Source organism: Propithecus coquereli, unplaced genomic scaffold, assembly GCF_000956105.1.
Source record: "Propithecus coquereli isolate 6110/MARCELLA unplaced genomic scaffold, Pcoq_1.0 Scaffold103, whole genome shotgun sequence".
Lineage (NCBI taxonomy): Eukaryota > Metazoa > Chordata > Mammalia > Primates > Indriidae > Propithecus > Propithecus coquereli.
This window is the reverse complement of record NW_012134192.1, coordinates 3,204,428-3,221,644: the sequence shown is the minus strand read 5'-3', so window position 1 is coordinate 3,221,644 and position 17,217 is coordinate 3,204,428. Positions and strand designations below refer to the sequence as shown.

The 17,217-nt window shown below is 42.4% G+C and overlaps 1 protein-coding gene across 1 annotated transcript in view; it reads left to right on the top strand.

Annotated features, from left to right (window-relative positions):
• The window catches only part of PIP4K2A (phosphatidylinositol-5-phosphate 4-kinase, type II, alpha), a 170,819-nt gene that overhangs the window by 81,151 nt on the left and 72,451 nt on the right, over window positions 1-17,217 (top strand). Inside the window, exons 2-3 of the mRNA XM_012644435.1 lie at window positions 13,296-13,393; window positions 14,669-14,765. Of these exons, the coding sequence (XP_012499889.1) occupies window positions 13,296-13,393; window positions 14,669-14,765 (195 nt within the window). The remainder of the gene's footprint in view (window positions 1-13,295; window positions 13,394-14,668; window positions 14,766-17,217) is intronic.

The window sequence follows — 17,217 nt, the reverse complement described above, 5'->3', positions numbered from 1 at the left end:
TTGATATTTCTTGCTGCTAAGTCAGAGGTGCCTCTGGCCTCTGCAAGGGTCCATGAATTTGCAACACTCGTGTTTTGTAAGGGAGAAGCGCATGACTCATCTCTTAAATTCCACAACTTTTTAAAGCACTTGTATTCTGTTTCCCTCTCGACCACACACAGTAATCCTTTGAATGTAGGAAATAATTTAGCAAAATACCAGAAGCAAAAAAGTGTTAGAATCATCTTTACTTTGATGCAACTATAAAGCTAACTTCCCAAGCTGCAGGCTTTATTCTAATCCTCCACTCTTTACATATTGACCGGTGTTTTCTAGGCATCTGCCAGCAGTGTTTGCTGACAAAGGGATTCATTCAAATTTGATGCCCTATTGGTTTTCATGTACTTGCAGCCATTTTTACCTTAGTAGAAATAACAGGTGTTTCCCCAGTAGTATGTGGTTTTTAGTCTTTTGCCATTAAAGGAACCCACAAAGAATCTTCTATACATTAATCATTAAATTAATAAAATGTCGTGAAGTACTAAATTTGGTGGTTAGTACCACATGATGTAAAACATATTGAAAAAAACTGTAGATGTTTGTCTTCAGGTTCTGAGCATTTAGTGCTTAAAAGACGTGTCCTTAATAAACTATCAGTGATAGTTCCTTGTTATCATTAACTAACATCGCTAGGCACCATGCACACTTCAGGAAGGTTTATCATTAACAAAAATATATTGAAGCCCACATTTTAAATAAAGTCTTCCCAACCATTTCAATTGCTCTTGCACTGTTCTTGTCATATCCGATGACATCATCAATGCTTTGACGTCACTACGTTGCAGAGAGAGAGAGAGAGAACACGCCTGCTCAGCTCCAGGTTAGCTCTGCGGTGCGAGTTCTTGCTAACTGGTGCTTGTGTGTTTGGCATTAGCTTCAGTCAGTGGGTTCTTTCCAGGCATCCTTTTAAGCACTTGTCTGTTTTGCGAGGGTTAATTTGGCTTAGTTAAAACCACATGGTATGATCTGCAAATCCCCTTAACCGGGCACACGTGAACTACAGTCCGTCACAATACACTGGACGTCACTGCCAACCTCCAAATTCCTATTATTCCTCGGCGTATCTCCCTTCCGATATATAGCTCAGGGCCGTTCCACGTAGGGACTCAGGAGGGCAAATGTCAAGTTGCATAATAAGTTTTTAAAAGTTATTCTTTTAGACATACACTACATACAAATAGAAATTCTGCTATCTCCTTCCCGGGGAGCACGACCCCCTTGTTGGAGACCATTGCCTTAGAGCTGTGTTATGCCCCTGAGCCCCTTTGGTTTTTTTCTCCATCATTATTATGAACATAACATGTGATAAAGAATTTGAACGGTCCAGAAGTACCCAAGTACAGGTGAGCTGCATCCCCCCCAGGCCTCTAAACCCACTCCTTCTGCTTTTTCTCTTTGTGTTTTCTTAGTAAGTTTCACTGACAAATGCATGAATGTATAATCTTCAAAAAAATTAATGGGAGAACATTAAACACATCTATATTTTGCTTTTCCCACTTCACACTACTTCTTAGAATACTTTCCATTTTAGTTCACATAGATATGTACATAATTATTTGCTCTGGTGTTTGTGACTATATTTCTAGGTAATATGCTTGGGCTGTTATTTATGAATCTGTCAAACTTGGGCATTTTCTATTGACTTTCTGTCATGACAGATGATGCTCTAGCTCTCTTACACCTCCTGTTTTCTCCTCTCATCCTTCTTTTGTGTTAAAATGACGTGCAGTTTTTGGTTAAAAGAAGAGCATTCCCTTTACTATGACTTGCGTTATTTTTTAGTATTTTGGGAAGTACTACATTTGGTGATTCAGTATTGCATGATGTTAAATATCACTGAAAAAAATATATAGGTTTGTGTTAGTCTCTGTCTCGTGCTAGAGGCCTCCCCCCAGCGTCTGGTGGTCTGCTGCTCTCCATTCGGGTTTCCGAATGAGGCTCTAGGAGACACATGGCCAGTTCTGGGCACGTGGACTGGCGATGCTTGTCTGCTGGTGGCTTTGACGTCCAGGTGCTGGGGAGTGGGCCAGCCTTTGTGTTGTTGTGCACTGGCGGAATTTTCTTTGGGACCTTTTTTCCAGAATAAAATCCCCCAGGGCCCCCTGAGGGAGTGGCCCAGGCCACAGGTGTGACTGCAGCAGAGAGAGGGTGGAGGCAGACATCCCAGAGCTCAGAGTGCAGGTTGTCATCGACGCCTCCCGTGCTCAGCGGGCGCCAGCCCAGCCCTGCTCTGTGCCAGGCCTTCCCCCACCTGAAGCCTCCTGGGGTCGGGTCCCTGAGGAATCAGTCCCCTGCCTCCCGTGGGATGGGGTGGGGTGGTTGCTACAGGCAACGCACTGCCTTTCCGCCACCTGAACCCCAGCCGTGGAGCCCCTGGGCGTCTGGGAGAGCACAGCATCACGTGGCCACGGAGGTGGCAGCTTTCTCCCCTCTTCTGTGGGTTGACCATCCTCTCTTTCTTTTCTGTTTTCTAAAAATTCTTTGAAATTTCTCTTCTTCTGTTGTCTGCTCTCCAATACGATGGTCTTTGTCATTTTTTTTCTCCAATCTCTAACTTCCTTTATTGTCATTTTAGCAGGGTTTCTGGAAGGGAAAGAGATAAACATGCACGGTCCATTCATCACTTAAAATGGGAATCCGGGAAAGCGATATAAACCATAGTAGTAACCTTCCTCGTATTGTTCTCTCAGGATAGACCCTGGGCAGTAAAGCAGGCCGCCCCTCTGCTCTGGTCATGGAAAGAAAAACAAAAAAGTCCAACCCTAACGGAATCAGGAATTCGGTGCTTCCCTTCTGGAATCTGAATATAGGTCCCCACTATGAAATCTGCTGAAGAAGTCTTTTGAAAAGAATGCTGACTTGTACACGCCATCGCCTTCTCTGGCATCTTCTTGGCTTCATTAACAGTGTGTGTGAGCAACTGGTTTTCTAAATGCAAGGCCGTCACTCACAACTCAACTTGTTCAGCAGATGCGGTTCTCTGGGGTGCCGGTGGGACAATTGAGCTACCTACCAAACTTCTCGCCATCTTCTCCACAGCCAGCCAGACCCCACCAGGTATCAGCGGTGCGAGAACTAGGGCCTCCTGCCAGCATGGCGGCATCCAGTGCCTTCTGGAAGCTTCTCTTCCTAGTTCACTTGGGGCACTGTAGTTTTAGGGCATCCTTATCGCAGGATGAATACACAGAAAGACACCAGGAAGTATTAAATTATTTTGGCCTATTAGATATCTGACTAAAAAGTAAAATATGTTTATTTGAAACTTTCAAGATCAGTTTCTTAGAGTGCTGTGTGGTTGCTGGTATTCATGCCACCCAGATGGATGAAGTTCCTGTTCATTTGCGTCCGCTAAGGATTTTAGGGTTAGATCTGGATGTCTTCAGTGACTAAGGGGCGGATTGGCTTCTGTATCTGGGAGGTAAGGCAGGGGAGGCTGGCCTTAAGGTCCCCTGGGTCCAGGGCTTCGCGTGGCGTCATCTCCACACAGTCCTCGTCTCTTTCATCCCCTTTTCCGTGTGTCCGTGGCAATGCCCTTCTGGAGGCAGGCTGCCTTACAAGCCTTAGTTAAAAGCAACTGCAGGCGTATCAGCCTAGTTTAGCACCCCTTCCCCGCCTTTATGTTCATTTCGAAGAAGGATAGGGAAGATGCAACACCCTTGATTAGAATATTGGAGCTGTGGCTTCTCTTCCTACCTTTGTCCCTGCCCTGCCACATCTATCTGAGTGAAACACTTAAAGAGGTCTTCTAGTAATTAAGAGAATCTCTGTGGAAAGTTGTTTTGCGATTCGTTTGTGTTTATGGGACTGCCTCCCGAGTGCCCGGCGCTGGAGTCTGGTGGCGGCTAAAGCCCTGGAATGGGCCGAGTCCTCCAGGCAGAAGACTCAAGGGGCGGCAGGAACTGTGCCCAGCAGGGGGAGCGTCCCCACAGCTACTCAGCACCAGATGAGTGATGCCGGGCTGGGTGCCAGGTCTTCCCTTCCCACTTTTAAAAGAAGCCAGAAATCCAAATTTGTATGTAAATTGTCTCAAGTCTGAAAAGATTGGTAATTAATTCAAGCATTTTCTAAATCTAAAGTGATTTCTGAATCACTATCTGGGCCAAACCACACATCATTTGTGATCTCTTCTCAAACCCATTTTTAAAAGCAAAAGGGGAGATCAAGAGAGCTGGGCACTTTGCTCAAGGTTAGGCAGTGACGAAGTGGCCAACCAGGGCTCAGGCATAGGTCGCCTGACTCTGAGCCTGGGGTCCTTTTGAATGGACCACATTGTAAGCTCTTGTTTTCATTGGCAAAGTCTTTTTTTGGAATTTTTTAAAAGCCAGTATTACCTCTGTAGTAGCCTGTAAGTTTTTGGCCTTAATTCAGTAGTTTCATGTCAGGGTCTCTGGTTCATGGGAGGTAAAATTTTTAACTTGACTACATTCTTCTGGATGAATTTGGCAGCGAGCCAGCCAGCAAGGCCCGTCCATCACAAGACTGATTGAGCTTGCAGATACCAAATTGACAGATGGTAGAGTTTGTGTCGATGTTATAAAGTAAGAGTCTAACCAAGAGTTTAAATATTTCTGGCGACATTTTAATTTTAGTCAAGTAGCCATTAATCAAAAGCTTGACTTAATGATTCTTGTTCAACAGAAAAATCCCCTTAAGTGTATTAATTTCGGCTTTTGAGTTTACAGGTCCTGGAATGGCAGGCCCTTGGGCTTTGCTTCACGTCTCAGCTTTGATTTGAGAACAATTTTTTCTCGTCAAATAAAGCATTTATTTTCTAGATATTGGAGGGCAGGTCAGATTTCAGAAGACAGTCTTAATTAAAATATACTTGGATCTTTGGTTTTTGTGTTATCTTCACATACAAAGACATTAACTTTTTAAAAATGGATTTAGAAAATAATTATTGACGGAGTAACTGTAGAAAATTGACCTCTTGCTCCACGACAAATAAAAGTACATTTCACAAACATTTTCAGCTGCCTGTTTTTTTCTCCTACCTCTGTAATTGACTCTAGTTTGCTCTGCCTGTCCCTCTGAAACCTCAGAACTTTCAGATTGCTATTCATTTTGCAGCATAGGTTGTAATAAGAACCACACCACACCAAGTGCGCTCTACATGCCTGAGTCATACTGGGACTCCCTTTTTTTAAAGTTCTTAATTATTGCAACGTATATTCATTACAAGACTGTAAAAATTATTTCCACATGAGAGCTGAAGTTCTAGTCAGTCAGTTCCCCCCCTAATATGGAATTAGGGATTACAAATCAGTATCATATAGATAGTGAAAAATGAGATCAAAATGTTTAGGTAATCCTCCCACCTCCCCGAACTTACTACGAAAGTTAGTAGAAAAAAGTAAGAGAAAATGGTCCCTTTATGATAGCAATCATAATATCCTTAGAACAAAGGCTATCACTACACATCTAAAATACGAACTTTGGTATATAAATGGTGGCAGTATCCCCATTTTAGAAACAAATGGAACACAGGGACTCACAGGCTTGTGGAAGGTTGATTACAGGTATTGCCCCTAACGTGGGTAATTCGGTGTCAGCTCCGTAGCCTACCGTCTTTGTTAATGTGTATCGTTCTAACCTTCAAAGCTGTTTGCTTCTCAGCTCCCCACCAAGCCCTCTGCACCCTTTTCCAGAAATACCGTGTGCACTCTGGCTCTGGAGAAGAATGTGGGGAGGGAAATGTGCAATCTTGGTGGCCTTTTTCTAGGTCACACCATGGAAAATATTTTCCTAGCCATGTGCCTGAGGTCGTTTTGTATACCTTTGGGGAGAACCAGTGAAAATTGTGATTCACATGCGCAGGGCCCTGCTGTGTGCAGGACAGAGACAGAACAAGTCCGAACTCCCAGCAGTGACTAATTCCAGTAGCTCCAGGAGTATCCTCAGCTCTTATCTCCTAATAGTCCTAATTTTAGTTTTCTGCTCATTCACTTCCTAAAGCGAACGAACCCCTGGGCAGAAAATGTTCAAAGTAAATTACGTGGTGGAAGGAATCCTTGTTTGCTTTATCAACTATAGAGTCACAAAGGAATTTTGTTTTTTAGGATGAGTCCAGTCAGTGGAAAGTATCTATTTTCAGATACCGATGCGAGGGGGTGGGGGGAGGGTGATTTTTATCCATAACGGTGAACTTGTATCACATCTTTGATCGTGAAGTTAGGAGCCTTTTGTAGGAGCCAGAAGCAATCAAAAAACTACTTGTAAAGTCTAGGGAATCTGGTATGGTATATTTATTATTTGATTTCCCTAAGAAATTAATTAAAGTTGAAACAGTATCCAAAATAATAGTCATGTCGAGTTATGCATTACAATTCTTCTTCCCATTGGGCCCTTACTGATCTTAAATCCTTTATGCTTATCTTGGCTCTAGTTTATTTTTATTATTGAATTATGTTTTAAAATACGCACTCATTTTAGCAGTGGGAATGTTGTTTGGGAGAGAAAATAAGCCCTTTTCAATCTGTGTCTTGAGATTTTGAGGAGGGATGAATGGGCCTTTCAAGATAATTCCCACTCCACCCTCCCCATCTCCTGTCTTGCCCAATCTCAGGTGGACACACTGCCGTGAAAACAGCCCCACCCTCAGGTCCCCCACCAGCCTTTATACCCAACAGTGACTTCACATGTGGGGTGCTTCCTGTTTCATCTCAGTATGTCATAATTTGTAGGGAATTGTCTTCATTAAAATCAGATTAAGTATCTCCGTGTCTCCTCTATGCGTGAGAGGTTTTTTTTTCCTCTTTGGTCCTTTTTGTGTATTCTTGGCAGAATGAAAACTAATTGCTAATGATATATTAGTCCGAGAACATAGTGTTTAGGGTGAATATATCTGAATTAATTGTCATTAATAATGCCTCTCACAATTTACGAACATATACTTTGCTCGACTTAAAAATCATATAAATTAGCGAGGTTTATTTTTTTTAATGTCACAGTGTGAAATGGCTTTGTGGGGACACCTCTGCATGCCTTAATTTCAGAACTGTTACCAGCTGGGTCTCACTTCTACATTCCTTGTCCAGTAGTTATTTATTATTCCCATTTTTGCAGCTTAATTGCAACCTCTGTTTTCTTGCCAGTGTGAACTCAGTCTTACATCTGCAGGAATGGTACTCGCTGTGATCAGCATACCTAACCCACAAAAAACCAAACCTGTGTTTTACAGTGTTGGGGGTAACTTGCATGCGATGTAAATTTTACTGTCTTGCTGAGGAGAGAAATCGAGATACCTTTTCTGAGTTGTGCTATATATTATAATATTTTAAAAGGAAAGGCCCACATAAGTTTTACAGTGCTTTGTGTTAATTCTATTTTTCATAAAGGAAAACTCAAACAATTGGCTTTAATAAATAATCGTCTTAGAAATCAGTTTTGCTTCCTTCGGGGATACTGTTTATGGTTCATTAAGATTTAAGGGAGCTTTGAGGAATGTTTATTTTCCCTTTTTTGAAATGACAAGGAATGTTAGAGAAATGATGACATCTCAGAGATACTGGTCTTTCCAAATGTAGATTGTGCTATTGAAACCACAGCTGATACAATTGTAGTAGCCGATGGTGCAAATTCAATTAAATGTGCATTTAATCATTGATTCTAAACACCTATTTAATTACTACTTTAAAAAATAGAGAATCCTCTAGAAGCTTTTAATACAATGAAGACTTACATTTCAGGTAGACGTCTTACTAAGTTGCTGTGAATCTTACCTCACAGGCTGTCAGGACTTTGAAAGGATCTTAGGTTCAGCCGATCCAGCTCCCTGAATTTTATATTTGAGGTAACTCAGATATAAAAAGATTGAAGCTTAGGCTGGGTTCCAGGTACAGTTCTGCCATTTAGTAGCTAGTAGCGTCTCTAATCTCACTAAGCCTCAGTTTGCTTATCTGTAAAATGGGGATAATAATCATACCGGCTCCGTTGGGTTGTAAAGACCAGATAAGATACTGTGTCTAAAGCATTTCACGTGGGCCTGGCACGTGTCCACTAAGTATTAGCAGTAAGGTTAGTGCCAGGTATTAAAGTGAGTTAAGGTCAACTAAGCAGAGATCTCAGTAGCTCTCCTAACTTCCACCCCCCTCATGCCAGCTCCTTCTCCCCGACTCTTGAATTATAATTAGACAATCAGGAACACTTTGGCACTTTGCACTAACCCTCCCAGCCCCTCTGGCCTTGTCTCTATTGATGTTTACAACAAAGCTTCTTTATTTTCTGTCATCTGTTGTGCCCCAGCACTGTCGGCACTGGCGCCCAACCCCTAGGCAGCAAGGCAGGGCTACACCTGCCATTTGGGGGTGACTGGCACGGCATGAACAGGAGCAAGAGGCCTCTCCCAGGGCACCCTACGGGGTATTTCCAATGCACATACACGATCTCGAGTTCGATAAGCCCATGAACATGACTGTCAACACAAATGGAGAGTGAATTCGTGTTTAGCCAAGTGGCTTGACCACTGTTAAGTACTTCACAGGTATAAAGTGGTGTTGCCCTTTTGTTGTGAGAGTTTGTTAAATATTTGCAACCTGAAGGAACCTTAAATGTGGCCTTAAGAGTATATAACTAGTGCTTTCAGTTTGTTTAGCTAACCTAACAAAATTTTAATCCACCCAGAAACCACTTTTATTTTCATAAATAGAATTGTTCGGATTTTGTAATATATGCTTATTCCTAAAGGGCAGGGCATATGATGCTTTCCTTCAAGATAGTAATGGTTGACACAAATCTTTGTTTCTTTCATGAATATTACTGAATATTATAACATACGTAAATATAACTATATGTGTGTGTGTTCCCAATTTAAGTATCCATTAAGACAGAAAAGTATAAATACTGTTTAAAAAAACACTGATAATAAATATCAACTAATGATGATAAACCATTATTGTTAATAGTTTTGCTATGAATTTTTGGGGTGGCCCATATAGAATTGTTAGGCTAGGTAGAATGCCAGACTACCTGGCATTTAACAACAAAATTTAATAAATTAAAATTTCTCAAATAGAAGACTTTGAAACCTAAGAATTTCATCCTGAAATCGGAAAGTTCCCAGCCAAGAGCCGTATGTAAACTATAGAAATTAACAAATAAGATTAACTCAACCTTATTCAAGATGATAGCTCATTGCCATTACCTGTATGAGCTCATGAATTTGAACTAGAGACAAGCAATATATTTCAGTTTGGGTAACGGTAAGGTAGTAGGCTAAAGGAGAGAGTATTTCAGGAAGTTACATGGCTGTTCAGTTACTAGGCAGCTTTATAATAAATTCATTTCAGTAAAATTGACAAATGATTGCTTAGCCTTGTATATTAATCGAACATGCTTGTAGAACAAATAATATAGGGGCTCATGGGTATGCTATTGAAAAAAATACTAATTAAAATATTCTTTTAAGTGGTAGATAAATCCTCTGGTTTTTGAAGTGTTTGTTCACAGGTCGTTAAATCTAGCTACTCACTTAACCAAGAAGTTTGGGGTGGGGACCGTTGGGGGGAAATGAGAAAGCCAGAGGGAACGTGAAGCGTTGGTGAGTGAGAGGCCTCCTGCAGGAAGGATACAGTAGCCGTGAAGTAGCTTTCTAATGTAACTCAGTATCCAGCTACTACTCAAGTATAAAGGTGTAGACACAGCTTTACCAGGACTTATTATAACTGCAGCGTGAGAGGTGTGACCCTAGAGTCTCTGAGATTTTCTTTTTAATTTCAACATCTAATGATTCTGTGTTAACCAAGGTCTGATATAAGTATCTTTGATTTCTCGTCTTGTCTCATTTCTTGTCTTCTGTAATAATAAGACCAAACATTCCCTACCTTAGAGCAGCCTGACTTTTGAAGATGGGGAGTCACTAAAGGTTTGCATTTCCCTGACATTTCAGAGGCACCCACAGCTCTCCATCCCTCCAGAGGCACGGCGGGGTGGGGTGGGGTCCACTCCCTCCAGGAAGCCTTTCCCCCACCCCTGTGGCACTCACTGTCTAAGCCCCAGCATTTCTTCTCTGTTGGTTTGTATTTTACCGTTTGCGAATATCCCGCCCCATCAGCTACAGCGGACAACTCCTCCCCATCAGGAATCGTGTTTTGTCCTTTCTATCTCCAAGCGATTGTCTAAGCATTCCCTCACTCCTTTATCTTTCTGTCACACTTGACTAGCAAAATCCTCAGTCCTGAAGGACCCCACCCATCCTCTCTCTGCACCTGCACCCTGAGGCCGAGCCCTGCAGGAACGAGGCTCCACAAGTCCTCACCCCCAGTCCGCTTGGCTCCCTGTACATCAGCCAGCAGGGACCGCCTCGGACTCTTGACTCTGCCCCAAAGCCCAGCCCCAGTTTTCTCTCTAAATTCACCTGTCCGCATTCTGCAGTCACTTTTTCTGGCTCCCCTGTGTTTTTTTCTGAGCCTCTGAGCCCCTCAGCCTTTTTGGCTGAAAAGTTTTCCTTTTTTTTTTTTTTCACATAACGTTTTTCAGAGCAGGTCCTCGTACAGCAAAAAGGATTCAAAAAGTATCTCTTTTCCTGCAAAAGGAGATGCTGCCATGTGATACTGATCTCAGCAGCCTGGGGAGGAAGCAAGGGATGTGGAGGATCGGCCTAGGGGATCATGTGCTTTCAAAAAATTGACGTTTGATCCTACTTCCCTAGTGGGCTTTTTTTTCTCAGTGGTCACTTAAAGCACAGATGAGACAGAAATCACTTGTCACGTTCTCTGCAGTGAAAGCCATGTGGAGTTGATTACTTCTTAACTAATCTTTGCCATCCTGCACTTTCTTTGTTTTTATTTATATTCTTCTGTAGTTCCACAAGATACTGAAATGCAGACTGAACTGGCATCCAGCTTCATTCTAATTGTGCTTATTGTCACAGGGCTTGGGTTTCCACTCTGATTCTCTTTTTCTGTTATTTTTCAAACTTTGATATTCCATTGCTAGGATAAAGATATATAAGTTTTAATTTTTCACAAAGATCCTCTGAGAATGACTTAGTACTGTAAGATACCTGAGTAAACTGGGCGGGAGACGTTTTACTATTTTAGATTCCTGTTTCTGTTCAACGGCAGCTTCATATATGTTTGAGAAGCTGTCAATCCAATTGTTATTCCTTTGTTGTATTCTGTCTTTTCCCTCTGGCCACTTTTCGTGTCTTGCCTTTGGCATTCTTTAGTTTAATGGCAGTATATTTAGATGTGCTTTGAATATTATTTATAGCTTTGACTATTCTGTATTTATAGATGTATAACGTTCATCAGTTGTGGAAAATTCTCAGTCCTTATTATATCTTCAAATATTAATCATCTTTGTGAGTCTATCTGTTCCGTCATACATTTTACATATGGTGTCTGGTTTTTATTCTGTATCCGATCATCCTTCAGCTATTAAGCTGAAGTCTTTTGTTGTTTGGAGACAGAATCTCGCTCCATCGACCCGGGTAGAGTGCAGCGGCGTCATCGTAGCTCACTACGACCTCCAACTCCTGGGCTCAAGTGTTCCTCTTGCCTCAGCCTTCCGAGTAGCTGGGACTCCAGGCATGCACCATGACACCAGCTAATTTTTCTATTTTTAGTAGAGACAGGGTCTTGCTCTTGCTCAGGCCGGTCTCGAACTCCTGAGCTTAAGTGATCCTCCCGCCTCAGCCTCCCAGAATGGTAGGAATGCAGGTGTGAGTCGCCACACCCAGCCTTGAAGTCTTAAATATTAATCGATTTTTGTTATCTCTGTGAGCTCATATTTGGTTGGTCGGAATCCTGGAGGCTTGAGTTGGGGGCGCTTTCTTCCAGAGACCATTTGCATCTACTTCCGCCAGGAGTCAGGGCCACTTTCAAAGGTTTCCTTCAAGGATCTGAGTTTAATGTTGAAGCTTTTGGTCGAGCTGCCCGGCTTTCCTTTGGCCCACATAAAGGTTGACATTGGCAATTGTCTTCAGAGAAAGCCCTCCTCTCAGGCCTGCCTAATGATCACCACACTGCCTGTGGATTAAACTCACTTTGGAGGAAGAAGGGTGTCTTGGAGATTTCCTCTGCTTTCCAGAAATGTGTTAAAAATTCTGCTCTGTCAGGGAACTCGTTCTTTTGTTGTTGGCTTGTTTTGTGTTTGTAATTGAGAATCCTTCAGAGTCCCTACCTAGGTACCGACGGAAAGCATAAAACTTTAAAGTGATTTTTACTTCTACCAACAAGGGAAATGTAGCTTGGGCATCAAGATGCAAAAACAATGAACCAAGAGAAAGTTCAGGTTTTCAAAGTCATATTGTCAAAAGCTGTCACTGCCATTGGCCGGAACTTGGTTCTACTCTGCATCCTCTGAAAGCACACCTTTGCTTTTGGTTTTTTGTTGTTTTTGTTGTTTGTTTTTTGAGATAAGGTCTTGCTCTGTCACTCAGGCTGGAGTACAGTGGTGCAATCATAGCTCACTGTCGCCTGGAACTCCTAAGCTCAAGTGATCCTGCCTCAGCCTCCCTAGTAGCTGGTACTACAGGCATGCATCACCATGCCTGGCTAATGTTTCTGTATTTTTGGTAGAAATAGGATCTTGCTGTGATGCTCAGGCTGGTCTCAAACTCCTGGCCTCTACCAATCCTCTCGCCTCCCAAAGTGGTGGGATTACAGGAGTGAGCCACCTTGCTCAGCCTGCTTTTGTTCTTGAGCTCTGTCCAACCCCTCTCATGTGTCTTCCTCCTTCCCTTAATGGAGGTTCCTCTTTTGGTAAATTCATGCCCTACCCCACCTTTATTTTTAAACATAGTTCCTATAAGGAAGGTAAATAGCACATGAATGACAGTGTTGTTCTTTGAGTATCTGAAAGTATATATCTTATCCATTAATTAAACAAATATTTACATCAAACATTTAAAAGCCCTGTTTCTCAGATAACATTTTCTTCATGGAGGGAAGTTGTCCTGGGCGTGTGATCGGCGGGGCTCGGGTTGAGGTTTTGGGTGGTTCTGGGTTATGGGAGAGAAGCAGGGACAGGTGGCCATGAGGGTCAACCCTCTGGTATTCCTCCCTTGCTGGTGCTGTCCGCAGCCACCACGGGCCCAAGGGCAGCGGACATGAGACGTGGGAGTTGCAGCTGGGTGGGAGACAGAGGTAAAGTCTGATGAGGGAGTGAGGGAGGCAGGCGGGGAGAGTATAGGATGGGAGTGGGGCAGAGGAGTTCCTGCGTCCTCCAGGTTTCTCCTACAAGGTACACATGTAAGTAGAGCCCTTCCCACCTAGATAGTAATAACCTGTGCCATTTATTTTATATTTTTCTAGATCAATGAACTGAGCCATGTTCAAATCCCTGTTATGTTGATGCCAGATGACTTCAAAGCCTATTCAAAAATTAAGGTGGATAATCACCTTTTTAACAAGTAAGTGCAAGTACGACCTTTCACGGGACTGACGTGGCTGCCAGGAGTCCGATTTCTGTGCATTTCTGTAATCACATAATTTTTCAATGGGTGGGAGTAAAGTTTTGCTGATGAAGTTAATCCTGTGATAAACATAACCATCTGTCATTTTCAGAGAAGCAGCAGCAGGCCCTCTGGGATAATATCCTTTGCCATATGGCATATTGTTCTCTATGAATGTCTTATACTTTGAAAGTGATATTCTCATTACAATTTGAATTTTTGAAGCTGTAAATTGCTTGGGCCTTTGAGCAGTTACGAACCTCTGCTCTCTTACACAAAACTTTGAAAACGATGACTTTACGAACAGCAATGACTACATCATAGAACAATAGAGAATTAAGGTACATTTTTATAAAGCATAATTGGATGGTCCAGTGTGGAGGATATTTCTCCTTCATTTGAATGTCGTGTTAGACCTTGTTACAGAGCACCCATTCAATGGTAGGTAGTCCACTGAGAGCCAGTGATACGATGACACTAAGACAGGGCCCTGCCCTCAAGGGGCTCACAGTCAGGCTGGTAGTTAAAAATTGACGTGTATACAAATACCTAATTTAGTGTGCAAAGGACAGCGATAGAAAGGCATATGTGTATGCGTAATTTGTATACATATCTGGCTCTGTGGGAACACAAAGGAGAAACCGGGTCTGAATGATGAGGGTGCACCTCGAAGAAACCCCTCCCACGTGAGGATCAGTGTGGAATTCTTAGTGGGGCGTTGTCCCCAGGTGAGGCTGATGTATTTGTTTGTTCTCATAATACTGTTTAGAGGTTGACTTTCCGAGGGAATCCCCTCTAGCGAGTTTAGAATGTGGTATTTATATAAAAGAGGCCCCTCAGGGAGCGAGGGCGCAGCCTGCTTTGTGCGTTCTACTCGGCAGTGACTTCGCAGGCGCGGGCCGCTCTGCTGTGCCTGCCTCAGGCTGCGGCCGCCCTGCCTGGCCCCCTCCGTGCCCGCCGCTTCCTCCTTGAGGAATGGCCGCTGCGGCGTATATAGCAGGGCTGCAGAGGGCACACAGTCAGAGCATGCCTGTGGCAAAGGGGACAATCATCATCCGTCTGGCCCCTTCCGTCTCCTGGATCTCACTGTGGGCTTGGACCCGGTTCTGGGAGACGCGCATGTGCCTCGTGTGGACAGTGAACTCCAAGCACATCTGTGGCTACACATGGAGGATGGAAGTCTGGTTAACTCTTTGTCTGCCTGAGCTTTATTCCACATCATGCTCGTTTCAGAGAAAACATGCCGAGCCACTTCAAGTTCAAGGAGTATTGCCCGATGGTTTTCCGTAATCTGCGGGAGAGGTTTGGAATCGATGATCAAGATTTCCAGGTGAGTTGCTTTCGGAACATTTGCTTCAAATGGGAAACGAGTTTCGTTGTGCCTTTTGCTCTACATAATAGGATTTATATTTTTGTCAATATGAGTGATTATAGGGTAGTAATATTCATTTTGTGTAAGAAGTTTTCAATGTTCTTTCTGAAGGAAAGGCTTCTTTCAGTTAGGGACCTCGGTACAATATGATTTCAGTATAGAAATCGATATGAAAAGAAATTATTCTTCTTTGGAAGGAGACCGCCCTACAATCCAGCATCATGGTGCCCAAAGAGTGTGGCCTTTTACAAAACTTCTCCAGCAAGAGTCTGAGTTTGCCAACTTGAAAAGCAGAAAATCAGAACAATAATAATTTCTGAGATTCCTGAGTGGCCTCTGCAAAGATAGGAAGTGTGACTTCAGCACGCACATACATACTCACAGGCTGCAGCCCTGCAGGTAGAACACAACACTTCCATCTGGAAATTGGAATATTCCAAAAAACCCTCCCATGCTCGGTCTTAGGAGCCCACCAATTTTGGCCACGATTCTGTGAAGCATCTTCCTCTTGCTCTTGGTTCCTACCACGTAAAAATGTGCACTGTTGTTTTTTTCTCCATACTTGCCTGGTTCTCCATTTTAACTTTTTAAATATCTGCTGATCTCTGATTATTTTTCCTCGGAAAGGACCTGACATGGGTTACCCAAGTTTCATATAGAAAGCCAGATTCGTAAACACTAAGTATTCTTTTTTTTTTTTAAGAGCAGAAATCTAAGTATAGATTGAGCATCCCTAATCAGAAAATCTGAAATCCAAAATGCTCCAAAATCCTAGACTTTTTGAGTGCTGACGTGATGCCACAAGTGGAAAATTCCACAATAAGTACTCAACACAAGTTTTGTTTCATGTACAAAATTATTTAAAGCATTGTATAAAATTACCTTCAGGCTATAAATTTAAGGTATATGTGAAACAAATAAATTTTGTGTTTAGACTTGGGTCCCATCCCCAAGATATCTCATTAGGTATATGCAAATATTCCAAAATAAAAAAATCTGAAGTCTGAAACAATTCTGGTTCTAAGCATTTCAGGTAAGGAATGCTCAACCTGTACTGACTTATACTAAATCCCTTTAAGTCTAGTAAACACTTTCTCTAATTTGCCCTAAACTTAAAATCCTAATTTATCCTGCGTTAAGTGCTATCTTGCCACCCTGGGTGACCTTACAAGTTGAGTATTGGCACAGCTTACCCTGTATTTTCCCCCCAAATAATAGGATCCCTAAGGCCAACCGAGCTCAGTTAGTACACTTTCCTAAAGATTTGTGGTTCAACTCTCCACCCTGCCCCATTGCTAAAAGTTTTTAGGAATTTCTCATGTGCTGACTCAGGCACGAGGGACTCCATCTTTGGAAAAAGCGACACTGGCTGGGCTGCCGGTGACATCCCCTCATTGTGCACTGTGGTCGTGGTTTGCACGGAGGCCCAGATCCTGAGCCGAGGCTCCATGCACCTGGCAGAGGCTGAGAGCTGATGGGACTGGTGGGATATGGGTGCTCAGTTTGCTCTTAAAGCTGCACTGGAACCAGCACTCCTGGTAGGGCTTAATTTTGGAGAGAGAACTTAGATCGCAGTGATGGACTTGAAATTTACTGCTGCAAAAATTTCTCTTTTTACAAATAATTATTGGAATAGTAAAAAGGGTTTGCATGAAATAAAAAGGAATAAGAATTCTATATCATTTTTTAAGAACCACTTTTACATATAAAGAGCCCATATGAAAATGAACTAGCTACTTTAAAAGGAATTAACAGCAGATAACTTTGCTCTCTTAAGAAAATCTCCTCTGCCTGAGTCTGGTACTAAAAACTAGTGTATCCGTCTCTCTCTCTGTCCCCATCCTTTGTTTTTATTTCTTCTCATAATCAATTCTGTCAAATGAGATCCATTCTGTCAAACAAGATCCAATACAGACCAATTACTTTCTGAATTCAGCACTGCAGTCGATAAAAGTAGTTTTTAAAAAATTTCCTCGAATGACCAATTTAAGTTGCTGAAATACTGAGAGGGGAACTGGCTTTTCTTCCTTCTTTCCCCCCTAAAAGCAAAACCATGTGAGTAGATATTTAAATAAGTGCAAATTACTGAGTACAAACTTCGAAGGGAAGTGAGGCAAGTGGAGGATGATTCACAAGTAACTAATTGACAAGTCTGTTAAAGTCTTCACAGGAGAGCTCAGTATTGAGGAGAGTCGGTGTGAGTGTAATTAATCATTGGAACACTCCTTTCCTCAGCTCTGCCTGGTGCTTTTGGCATTTAAATTGCTGCTTTCTCTTTGGCAACTGTATTTCTATTAAAAAAAAAAAAAAGTGGGCGTTCAGAGTTACTTTAGTAAACCAGGGTTATGCTTCTCTTGCCTCTCAAGCCTATATTCCTTTCCCAGTGTCTGTACTGCTTAAAATTTTTTTC